General features: G+C 51.7%; 1 protein-coding gene across 1 annotated transcript in view; it reads left to right on the top strand.

Annotated features, from left to right (window-relative positions):
* The first annotated feature begins 5,829 nt into the window (after positions 1 to 5,829).
* Positions 5,830 to 12,522, top strand: part of GPC4 (glypican 4) — a 106,935-nt gene continuing 100,242 nt past the window's right edge. Inside the window, exon 1 of the mRNA XM_045882691.3 lies at positions 5,830 to 6,523. Within this exon, the coding sequence (XP_045738647.1) occupies positions 6,364 to 6,523 (160 nt within the window). The 5' untranslated portion in view covers positions 5,830 to 6,363. The remainder of the gene's footprint in view (positions 6,524 to 12,522) is intronic.

Below are 12,522 nucleotides of genomic sequence, written 5' to 3'. Positions count from 1 at the left end.
CGGAAGGGTAAGTTACTTATCTAAGGACACGCTGCCTGTAAATGGCAGAGCCGGGACTCGGCTCTCGGGCTGCCTGGCCCCACCGCTTAGCCTCTTTTACTGCCTTTCCCTTTGCATTTGTTTTCTGCTCTTCATCAGGAATCCCTGGATGAAGAAATGCCTGGGCCCTCACCACTTGGTGGAGGAGACGGCCGCGGCCTCTTTCAATCCATTCTATGCCTCCTGGCCTCCCCAGATCATTCTTTCTAAGCCACCACTTTTGTCTTTTCAGTCTCTGCTTATACATCGTCAGTGTTGGTGGGATCAAGATAGCACAGTCATCCCAGGGTACCGTGTCCCCGTTATCTGGCACCTTCTGTCATGATAGTCTCCCAGATGAACCTGGACTCAGCCCAAATCGGGTCTTCGCTAGCCTCCACTGGCCCTCTACATCCCCACTCCTCTCCCTGGCAATTCCTCCCTGTCCTTCAGGGTCCAAAGGAAGTCCTACCTTCTCCAACATTATCCATTAGCCTTGCACTGTCTTCGAAGTTTTCCTGGGTCTGTTTTGGGCTTGGGGCACCGTGAGAAGTGACTGTAATTGAACTTGGACTCAGAGGGCCTCAATTTAAGGCTCTGAACCAGTTTCCTCACCCATAAATTATGGAAAATAATACATATTTCACAGATAATACATGTGCAAGCAATTCCTAAACTCTGCAGTACTAAACAAATATCAGTTATTATTGCAAGATTGGCTTCCCACAGAAGACTTTTTGGGCAAGGAGTGGGAAGCTTGCAAATGATGCTATCAGACTGATTTTGTGACAGCCCCGGGGTGGATGGATGGAGAGAGAGAGAGAGAGGTCAGAGGCCAGAAGACCTGTTAGGAGGTTGGCTCTACAGTCCAGACAAGAGGTAATGGAACCTGGACAAGTGTTGATGGCCATGGAGTAAAAAGGAAGACTCGAATTGTCCGGGTGATTACTGAAGAAGAAGGGAGTACAGTGGGGAACACGGGCACAAACAGGAAGTAAGGTGGCTAGGTACCCGTTGCTGGTGGTTAAAGTTGTAAACACAGATGAACTCTCTGAGGGAGAAGGAAAGGTAAGGCAACCTTCAAGTATTAGAGAAAGAATACTGAAGGGAAGTATGAAATTAGGAGACAGGAACAGACTACACACATCAACTCTTTCCAAGTGACTGATCCTTCAATTACGGCTACTTCTGTAAATTTCCAAAGGGACCAAGAGGAGGCTGACAACCATACAACAAAGAGCAACTTGAGGTGAACTTCCTGGGGGACAGGTCTTGCCTTGTGTTACCCTCACCAGTGTCTTTCTCCACGCAGCTATGGATCCCACCTCCCCAACCAGACAGTCAGCTCTTTAAATGCTTCTGGTCTTCCAAGTTTCTAGAGCCTTCTCAGAACCAACCTTGCTACACAGCAAGTGGTCAGCTGGTATTACTCGCTTGGTTGCTTGAAAAGGAGAGTCACGGGGCGGGGGTTGGGGTGGGGGAGAACATTACTTGGTGAAATCTAGGCTGAAGACGGGCTGAGTTTGTGTGGCAAACTTTTAGGATGTCTTAAGCAGTCACTAACATTTAAAAATCAGGAGATTTCAAATACAATTCAAGGTCTTTTATTCCTGTACTCTAGCAAGCAGTAGGCATTCAAATCAAAATAAAGCCCGAGAGAGAGCGCTTGGAGCCTGGGGGCGGAGGAATCCTCACAGAAAACATGACCAATGCATGGTCATGCTGGTGCAGACAGTGCTTTGGAGGCCTCGAAGCAGGAGCCAGTAGTTCTGCTGGGGGGCACCCAGGAAGGTTTTCCGGAAGAAGTGATATCTCAGCTGAGTTTCAATGGATGACTAGGAGGAAGTTGTCTAAGGAGTGGAGGGGAACGAAGGGTATTCCTAGCAGGGGCAGGGTATGGGTGCAAGAATGTCCATGGCGTGATGGAGAAGGAGGGGCCGAGCACCAGAAAGACAAGGTTGGGAAGGGCCAGTAAAAAAATAAATAAATAAAAATTAAAAAGCTGGTAATGTAGATAATGGCCCGAGAGCCAAGATCCACATCTGCAGAACTATTTGGGAATTGATCTGGAAAGTGATGGGGTACCATGGGGGGAGGGGCAGGGTTAAGCAGGGGAGGGACACTGTTTGGGTGGTGAGGTCAGAGGCTCACTCGGATGGCTGGGGGAAAGATGGGTTGGGTAAGGCGAGAGGTTAGAGGGCTGTAGGACAGCACCTATCCTAGGAAAGGAAGTCACATTCTACTCACCATCCCCGTATTTGGCAACCAAGCTAGCTCCCCAGCAGGCCAGGAGAAGTGCCCCCAGAGCCGAGAGAGTGGACCTGACTCAACTAGTTCTTGGCTTGGAGGATAGCAGCGGTGAGTGCATACCTTGTTCTCTCTGCCCACCAGCGAATGTACCCCAGGGCCTCATCAGGAGAAATGCCTCGCCTGGGAAAAGCAGGTACACCGTAAAGTCATTCTCTCTCTCTTACCCAGTGCATTCAACTGCAAACTCCGTCTGGCGTATATGTCTTCCCTCCCTCTAGGGATGAGCAGCATCGGGCACACAGTGGGTGCTCAGTGAACGTTTAGTTCTCTGAAATAGGGACGCTTCCACAGGATCTGGGCAGTTGCACATTCACAGCTGACCCTAAATGAGACCCAGACGACTGTGTTCCCTAACCAAAAAAAAAAAAAAAAAATCACATGGGATTTGGTCAGAGGCCTTATAATTTTCAGTCTTGGTTCAGCTACTCAGGATTTCCGTGGCTGTGAACGAGCCACGTAACCTTGCAGAGACCCAGTTTGCTCATCTACTTTTATTTTTTTAAAAAGATTTTATTTGAGAGGGAGAGAGTGAGAGAGAGCACAAGCAGGGGGAGGGGCAGAGGGAGAGGGAGAAGCAGACTCTCCATCTGAGCAGGTTGCGACGTGGGGCTCCATCCCAGGACCCTGGGATCATGACCTGAGCCGAAGGCAGACCAGATGCTTAACCGACTGAGCCACCCAGGTGCCCCTGCTCATCTATTAAAAAACAAAACACTAAAAATGTCTAAGAGTAGAGGAGTGCCCCCGAACGCACTTTGCAAACGGTAAAGTACTATATGACCCAATGTAGCGTATCTGTAAAGTGGAATACTATTCAGCCACAGAAAGGAAAGAAGTCCTAATATCTGCTCCCACATGGATGAATCTTGAAGACCTGATGCTAAATGAAAGAAGCCAAACACAGGTCACATATGGCAAGATTCCATTTATACCAAATGTCCAGAATAGGCAAATCTATAGATACATAAGGTGGATTAGTGGTTTCTGGGGGCTGAGGGGAGGGGGGAGAGGGGAATAGATTTTCCTTAATGGGTACGGGGTTTCCTTTTGGGATGATGAAAATATTCTGGAGCTAGATAGTGGTGATGGTGGCACACCTTTGTGAGTGTACTAAATGCCACTGAATTGTATACTTTAACATGGTGAAAATGGTAAATTTTATGTTTACGTATTCTACCACAATAAAAAAGCTCCCCCAAAAGTGCCATATGAGAGTTGATCACCGTGAGAAGCTGTTGATTCTTACATTCTACGTGCAGTACTCAATCCATTTTCTAGTATCCAGAGAACTTACAGGGTAGACGCATCTCCACTAAGGAGCCTCTTTATAAGAGAAAAGCTGGAGTGGGGGTGGGGGGAGGAAAGGAGGAGCTAGGGGCCATCTGAAAAGGGAAGCTGGATGGTATTTGTTTCGTAGATTGCCAGTTGTTCACCCTGTTTGTATTTAAATGAAAGGAGGCTTTGAAGTGGGAGCCGCCTCTGAGCAGGGCTTGGGGTTCCTGTCTTGTGTGGTAAAGTTCAGACTTGTCCAGATCCGTTTCTAGCCAGAGGTTACTGTTTCTGGTGGAAAAGGCTCAAGTTTTGGTTAATAATACATGAACAGAAAAAGCAGGAGTAAATGGGGGGGGGCAAGGAATGAGTTCCCCCTGGACTTGTGAAAAGCAGCTTTTGGATTTGGGCTCCATGGTTTGGGAGGATCTTTTTTTCACTTATGGTCACTGGATTTCATTTTGTTATTACTGTTGGTTGCATCTCAGATTATATCATCTTTGGTAAAGAACATCTTTAAGTAAATGCAATCAATCAATGAAAGTTAAAAGTGCTGGGCTAAGCCCTAGCAAGAATTTGAATGGTATCAGTTTGAGAAAAAGGTGGACTATTCGAAAGTCTCTTGAAAATGGCAGAAAATTCACTGGGAGGGGAGTTTGCATATGTAGAAAAACTCCTCTGCTAGTTGCAGGGTTAAATGTTCTGCCAACCCACAGAAATTGTAAGTTTCACTAATAGACAGGTCACAATCTGTTTACCTTGATGATCTCCAAGAGTTAATAAAATGTAGAAGAGTGTGCAGTGGGCATTCAAAACAACAGCTGACCTAAGTTTCTACAACTCCACAGAGCCAACACGTCAACGTGGTTTACAAACAGCAGTGGACGACGTCTCAACAAACCCTATGAGGGTGATAATTGTAATGATGGTTCATATCTTCATCCTATGTAATTTTATGGGAATTGAGAGTCTAGCCAAATAATAAGTTCCAGCCCCTTTTATCTGCCCAGTTCCCAGCACACTCCCGAGGTGTCTGAGGCACTGCTCACCCTAACCTCTTAAAGCAGATTGTAACAATAACAAGGGTAATGACAAGTTCCCAATCTGCACAGTTCCCTTCATTAAAGGAGCCCTGGGAGCTTCAAAAACACTCATTAATGGAATCTGACAAAGCTGGGAAGGTGGGAAGACTCGCCCATTTCCAGTTTTCTGGTGGCTAAGTGGAGACTGGGTCCCAGAGAGGTGTGAGTCTCTCTCAAGAGGTTTGACGGCAAAAGGGGATTGGGGGTCTTGGGCTACCTTTACTCCAGGTGACCTGGGAGTGTAGCCCAGGGTTCTGGACCCACATCTCAGCTGCATACTGTTAGCAAGTCGCTCCCCTTCTCTGGGCCTCAGTTTCCCCACATTCACGAGGAGGATTAGGGCCAGGTTTCCAAAGTCTCCGAGGTCATCCCTGACTGTCCCATCGCCTCGCTCTTGGGGTGGGGGGGGGAGGGCTCTCTCACTTCAGGGTTTGGTTAGACTTGTAGCAGAACCGGGCGTGGCTGGGGGAAGGCGGGGGAGGAGAATGCCTGCCGGGGTTCCGAACAAGTCGGTGCTCATGGAGCACCGTTGGATGCGAAGCAGGGCAGAGAGGGCCAGGTGAGGGTCTAGGGCCAGCTGGGACTCCGAGGTGCCCTGGTGCCTGCAGCGAAACAGTGCGAGTCCTGTTAGCGCCCTCTCCTCCTGGCGCAGGAGCCAGGCGGTTAGGGGCATCCTCCGGGCTGCGGGGCGGCCGGGAGGGCAGGTATCGAGGCGGGAGGGCTCCGCCCGGCTTTGGCCCACGGTCAGCGAGTCAGGTGGCCGCGCGCAGAAGGCCTGTGGCTCGGACGTGGGCTTCGGGACAAGTGCCCAGGCGCGTGGTCCCCCACGACTTGGGCCCTCCGCCCCGGAGAAGTTAGCCCTCCCTCTCCGGGTGGGGGGCGGCGAGCATCTCCCGCCTCCCCGGGGGAGGGGAGGAGGGGAGGAGGGAGGAGCCCCGCGGGGCGTGTCGCGCGAGGGAGCGCCGAGCGCCCGGTGCGGCCCCCTAGGAAGTGGATTTGGCCGCTCCGGATCCCAGCCCGCTTCCAGGTTTTCTCCCGTCCCGGCCCTGCGTGCTCCCGCCCGTCTCTGGCCCCCCCCTCCGCCCGCCCGCCGCCCGCCCCCTCCCCCTGAGTGCCGCCCGCTGGGCCAAGTTTGCCGAGCGTCGCCGCGCACGCCGGCCAGTCAATCAGCGGCGGAGCTGAGGAGGGCACAGCCGCGCGGCCGAGGGCAGAGTGAGCCGAGCCGAGCGGAGCCGAGCCACGAGAGCGGACCGGCGCCGGGCAGCCCGAGCAGCGCGCAGCGAGCGCCCGCCGCCGCCCACGCCCTCCGCGGCCCCGGCGGCGCCTGCCACCTTCCCCTCCTTCCCCGCGCCCCTGTCCCGCTGCCGGCCGGCGCGCCCCGTCCGCCGCCCCGCGCAGCCCCGAGCCCACCGGCCCGTGCCTCCGCTCCCGTGGGCCGCGCACCGCTTCCACGCCCTCCTCCTCCTCCTCCTCCCCCGGCTGGGCGCCTGGCACCGGGGACCGTTGCCTGACGCGCGAGGCCCAGCTCCACTTTTCGCCCCGCGTCTCCTCCTCGCGCTGGTCTCCCAACTCCTACCCCAGCTCCCTCGCCCTCTCGCTCCGCTCCGCTCGCGAGCCCCCGGCCCCGCGCCCGCCACTCTCCCCCGGTCCCAGAGGTGGGAGCGCGTCGGCCCCGGCCCGCACCATGGCCCGGTTCGGCTTGCCCGCGCTTCTCTGCACCCTGGCCGTGCTCTGCGCCGCGCTGCTGGCCGCCGAGCCCAAGTCGAAAAGTTGCTCGGAAGTGCGACGGCTCTACGTGTCCAAAGGTTTCAACAAGAACGATGCCCCCACGCACGAGATCAACGGTAGGTGGGGGGGCCCCCCGGGAGGCGTGCGCGGAGGCAGGCACCCCGGGGAAGGGACCGCGGAGCCCCCCCGCGCGGCCGCAGGTAGCCCGGGGCAGGGGGAGAGCCGTGGGCAGGCGGGAGAGAGCGCGAGAGCGAGCCCCGGCGCAGCGCGGCCCCCCAGGACTGCGAGTGGAGGGGCGCCGCCGACGGGCCGGGGGCCACCGCGCGTCTGCTCCCGCCCCGCCGCGTCTTCCCGGTCCCGGGGAGCCCCGAGGACTCTGGCCCGCAAAGTGCGTGTCACCGGCTCCCTCGCCTGTTCCGGGTTGAACTCCTTACTGGGCTCCCCGCTTTGTTGTGTGGGTGACGAGAGGCCGGGAGGTTGTGAGGGTCGCCGGTTGGGGGTGTGTGTGTGTGTGTGTGTATGCGCGCGCGCGCGCGGGGGGGGGGACAACCTACAGCTCGCCGGCTTCCCGGGGACGCCAAACGTGGAACTCGAATGGAGGTTTCATTGATGTTCTTTAAAAACCCTCTCCCCGCCTCTCTTCCACCGCTGACGCGGATTAGGAGTTTCAGTAGCTACAGCGGCTTTAGAAGTCGCCCTTAAAAAGCAAACGATTCTCCCCCCCTCCAAACCCTGACTTTTGGGAACTCTCCTGCTTTCCGGAAGGTGCTGGACGGGAAGGATACTTCCACCCCCCCACCCCCGCTTTCTTTTTTCTCACCTCATTTTCAGGGTTAATTGCACATTCAATTACAAACCTTTCAAAGGACTGACTACAGGAAACCTGAATCGCAGTTTGGAGATGGTTATGCAAATGGAGAAGCCTTAGCCTGTGAAAAAGTTCACCGGATTTTGGCGCTGGGGGGTGCGTGGGGTGTTGGTGAGAGCCCTTCTTGGGGCGCTGGGGAGGCGGCTTTTCGGCGGGCGCCCTTCGCCCTTCCTCGCGAGGCGGGCGGCGGCGGTGGCCGGTCCCCTCCGGCTCGCTGTCTCCCATTCGCCGAGGGCAACTGTTGCGCGCAGCCCCACGGGCCGCGCTGGGGCCAGCGGCGGCGCAGGTAGCCCGTTCGCCCTGAGGATTCGGAAAGAACCACGGCTCTAGCTGGCTGCTGGCCAGCGTAACCTAACGGAGGAGAGAGAGCGGTTCGAGCCCCCGGGGGCCAAGCCTCCATTCCGAACCTTTCATGGAAGTGAGGAGAGCGCGCCTTTGCCTCGCGGGGCTGGTCACCGGGGTGGGGCGGGCAGGGGGCCGGCAGCCAGCAAAGGAAATACTGTAATTTTAACCAGGCGCTTCCAGAGGCTTAGGAAGACGCGGGGGTCATTTTTTGGAAGGGCTATTAATAACCTTGGAGATTAAGTGCAGTCATCAATTACATATAAATTACAAAGGTAATTGAGGGAAGTCGCTGGGCACTTTCCCAGTGTATTCGGCATCCGTCTAGAAATAGAACTCAAGAAATTGCTGGAGCAGCCGGGGAGCCCACTGCACCTTGGCAGTTATCAAGTAACTCGGCACGCTACTGATTAGAGACTGTTTGCCCTTGAGCTGCCTGTCTTTTTGGGAACTCGAGTATGTCCTCACAGCGGCACGATTTTATTGGTTGTGGAGCCCTGAAAAGCCCTCTTTCTTTCCCCTCTCCCTCCCGCCCCGCCAGAAAAAGTGAAGTGAACCGACAGCCACTGAAGCTTGGGGGCTCCACAGGTCAGACCCTGGGGTCTTTGTGCCCTGCACGGTTTGGGCCTGGGCCCAGCAGAGATGATTGGCGTGAAGGTTACAGTTGTCATTCCCACATTTTGAAGGCATAGATGCGGCGATGCGCTTAATGGGAAGGTGACAAGTTTTCATCTTCTGCTCCTGCAAACATTATGTGCCTTTGAGAGGGACCAGCAGCATTCAGGGAGGAGGGCGGTGTGAAGTTGCCCTCCCCACTTTCTCCAGCTTGGCTCTGTGCAGGCTCCTCATGGCAGGAACTCTTCCCCAGGCAGCATCTCAGAAGAAAGGAAGTTTGAAGGGTGCTCAAGGACTGCGCTAGGTGGTGTTGTTGCCTTTGACTGCCCTGGTCGCCAGCCAACACCTGAGCGATATTTTTTGCATATATGTCTCTCTGGATATTTTCCCCCCAAAGATAGGAGAGTTATTAGTGACCAGCAGCAGGAAATGGAAGCTAATGTGCTCACACCCAAAACATTTTATTCTTTTTGTCTTGTCCTTCGTTTCCCTCCCAGAGCTGCTGCTTTTATTTCCCCTTTTGAATGACCTACTGGACTGCATTCTCCTGAGGAACAAAGGAAGTGCCTTTTTAGCTGGAATCCTTGGAAGACCACCAAGGACTTTAGCTCATGCAGTGCAATTTCGCACCACTTTCAACAATAACAAAAATGCATGACTGAATGGCTCAAAAATGTGGAGTGTTAGAGGCATTCATTTGAGTCTAGGACACTGTCACAACACAGACAGACCCAAGTAAATACCTTTAGACGGCCAGTATAGAAACAGGGGGTAATCTTTACCATCACCCTGGCCTGTCCAGATGCATACATTAGCCTTGTCTTCCCTGGGCTGCACTCAGATAATTGTGGTCATTTGGGGGAGTGTAGTCCATATAGTGACTTGTATACAGCCCATGTCTGAATGAATTGCCAGGCACTTTCCCTGGCCAGGGGTGGGTGTGTGTGTGTGTGTGTGTGTGTGTGTGTGTGTGGTGCTGGTGGTGGGGGATGATTATCTATTTTATTTTATTTTTTATATGCAAAAAGTCCAGGTGGGGGATGATGAGCTATTTTATTTTTTATATGCAAAAAGTTCAGGTGGGGGATGATGATCTATTTTATTTTATTTTTTACATGCAAAAAGTCCAGGTGGAGGATGATGATCTATTTTATTTTTTATATGCAAAAAGTCCAGGATTGTTTGCCAGGCAAAGGGTCACAACGCCTGGGTGCCTAGAGCCAGGCTTAGCCCAAGTTTAAGGTTTTATTCCCCAACGGCCTTGTACTTGCCTTCTAGAGTTTTGAACAGGCTTTAAGAATACTGTGTTCTTAAGGAGGCTTAGTCTTTTTAGATCATAATTAAGATAATTTGATGTGCTCTCAAGGGTGTCAGGGAGTACATCCTCCTGACAGGGCTTCGGGACCCAGGCGAGGTCCCCCATTGCCTATCTGCTTGACTGCCGAACTTACCAAATAATGGGTAGATCAAAAGGGATCTTTAACACCAAGGATAAGGTTTTTGTTCAGCTTTCAAAGGGCATATCTTTTTGGAGCACCTACTATGTGCAGCATTCGGTGCTGGGCATCGTGGAGGCAGCCAGAGAAGGTTTGGAGGGGCCTCTGCCGCCAGGACCTTTCCCAGGTAGTAGGGAGACAAGCCATGCGCACACGGAATCCGAATGCGGCGTGGGATGCGAGAAGTACCGTCCCAGGGGTACAGATGAGGAGGGAGGAGCGCCCACAGGGTTCCAAAGGAGAAGGGATTTGGGACCAGATTATCAATGCTAGTTCACTAGTAAATTTAAGGAAATTTATTTTTTTATTTTTTGTTTTTAAAGGTTTTATTTATTTATTTGACAGAGAGTGACACAGCGAGAGAGGGAACACAAGCAGGGGGAGTGGGAGAGGGAGAAGCAGGCTCCCCGCGGGGCAGGGACTCAGTCCCAGGATCCTGGGATCATGACGTGAGCTGAAGGCAGACGCTTAACGACTCAGCCACCCAGGTGCCCCAATTTAAGGAAATTTGAAAATCTAACCATTTTCATTGTGCCTCCGTTCCATAAAGACAGGGTTAGAGAGATGCAACAATTGGCATTTAATTTTATTTTTGATTCTTTAAAAAGTTTTTTAAGTAATCTCTACATCCACCATGGGGCTTGAACTCATGACCCTGAGATCAAGAGTCGCGTGCTCTACTGACTAAGCCAGCCAGCAGCCTCAACCACTGGGAGTTTATTACTGATCTAACTTTTGCTGAAATTGTCTTTAAGAGTGAGGCAGTTGGTTAGGGATGTTCTTAAGCCTGCCATAGGTCTCTTTCGTAGGGACATTGAAGGATACCAAGGAGAACTTTGTCATAGTTGTGATTTTGGAGTGGTCCCCCCCCCCCCGTTCCCATTCATGTTCATGAGCAATGCACTTGCAGGCACACATACACACATATGCACATATGTATGCTTCAAAGGATTCTGGGAATGACGAGCTATGTTAGGATTACGTGGCAAAAAGTATGTGTGTGTTGGAGAGGTAGGCATCCTTTCTGATACGGAGTTGATTATTGTATGTAAGACACAGCATATGTCCTCAAGATTTACATTTCCTCTTTCCCACTCTAAGTAGGTGGGTTGGATTTTGCAGAGAACTTGTGATCTTGTATTCTGTTGGAATCCTCAGTTTGGCTCCTTGGGTTTTATATAAGAAAGAGGGTCTGATTGAGCCACAGGGCCTGTCAGTATAGAGATTGTCCCAAGTAGTATTGGAACTACTTCCTGGACATGCTCAAAAAAGAACTTAATAAAAGTTCTGGCTTATGCAGCTCAATCTCCAGTTAGAACATACAAATATAAAATGTTTGATTCGGCATAATTACTATTTTCCTTTTTTATTTGACTCACATTGGGTTGCATGCAATTTCAGGATTAGCTGGAGACTAGACTGAGGAATGAAAAGGAAGTTTCTTGTTGTCTCGACAAGGGAAACAACATCAGTGTTAATCTAAATCAGTTGGAAGGGAGTCTCTGGCTCCCCAGTAACATTAACTGTTTTAGCACTGACATTGTTCCCGCATATGTTCACAACAAATGCATTTTGGCCTCAGGGAAAGAGTTTGTAGCTATTGGTTGCTTTCTCTGGACCTGGTCCTGAGCTAAGGGCTTTACATATTTTCTCAGTTAAAATCCACAACAACCACACGAAGTCCGAAGTATTATTATCTTCATCATCTTCCCCATTTTATGAGACAAGGAAACTGAGGTTCAAAGGGATTTGGAAGTAGATTCACAGGCTCACAGCTAGTGAATGGTAGAAGTGGGACCAGAACCCAGGTCTTCCTTGACCCAGAAGAACAGTCTGTGCATTGTTGTACAGGTCGTAAGACAGAGTACCTTCCCAACACCCATGGACGGCTGGCTTTAGAAATAGAAGCTACGAGAGGACCATCAACCAGCAAAAGACCATCCCAGCCCTGTTCTGATGGTGTGGTAGAGAGAGGATCCAGTCCTGTCCTTTGCAGGCAAGGTGTTAATACCCAGACACAGACAACCTAGTGTTACCAGTAGAAGGAATATAAATTGTATTTCTTGGGCCCTGGGGAGCTGGTGATGGTTTCTGAGGAGGGGAGTGTCATCAGTCAAACTGTTTTAGGAAGAGAGCCGGTGTCCCTGGGAGTTAAGGGTCAGTGAGGGCTATCAGGAGGCTGTTTTAAGTATGCAGTTCTCTTTTAAAAATTTTTATTTTAATTCTAGGAGAGCGAACGTGCAGTGTTCTGTTCGTTTCAGGACACAATATAGTGACTCAACAGAAGTATGCAGTTCTTAACTGGTCTGCCTTCCTCTTGGCTCGTTAGCCTCTCATTCCATGCTGACCGGCCCCAGCTTCATTTCCTTCATGCCGTGCTTCGAATGGAGTCCTTCCTTGCTCTGCTTTGAGCTTCAGTGGCTTCAGGTATCACAAATGATACTTTCATTAAGTCACCTCTGAACGTCCCAGAGTTATGTGCCCTCTTCCTCCTAATTCTTTGCTTGAATCAGATCGATGGTCTTTGCACATAACTGTCTCTTGTTATAGTTAATTGTGCAGGCACCTATGTGCCTTCTCAACTGTGAGCAACTTGAGGACAGAGGTCCAGCTTCTGGTGTTTTGAGTACTAAGTGGGATAGCTCAAGGCAATATTCGGTAAATGTGCGCGGGGTGGGGGCTGGGGGATGACATAGACAATTCTTTCGCATTCTCTGCCAGGATCCCAGTGCCATAATGGGGTTTATGCTGCCTTGATGATAGATTGTCATCCCATGGTCTCATGCACTCCTGG

The sequence above is a fragment of the Mirounga angustirostris genome, unplaced genomic scaffold (assembly GCF_029215605.1).
Source record: "Mirounga angustirostris isolate CCGP_5_RB_7025 unplaced genomic scaffold, mMirAng1.0.hap1 SCAF_11, whole genome shotgun sequence".
Taxonomy (NCBI): domain Eukaryota; kingdom Metazoa; phylum Chordata; class Mammalia; order Carnivora; family Phocidae; genus Mirounga; species Mirounga angustirostris.
The sequence above is the reverse complement of the archived record's forward strand: the minus strand, read 5'-3'. Positions and strand labels throughout refer to the sequence as shown.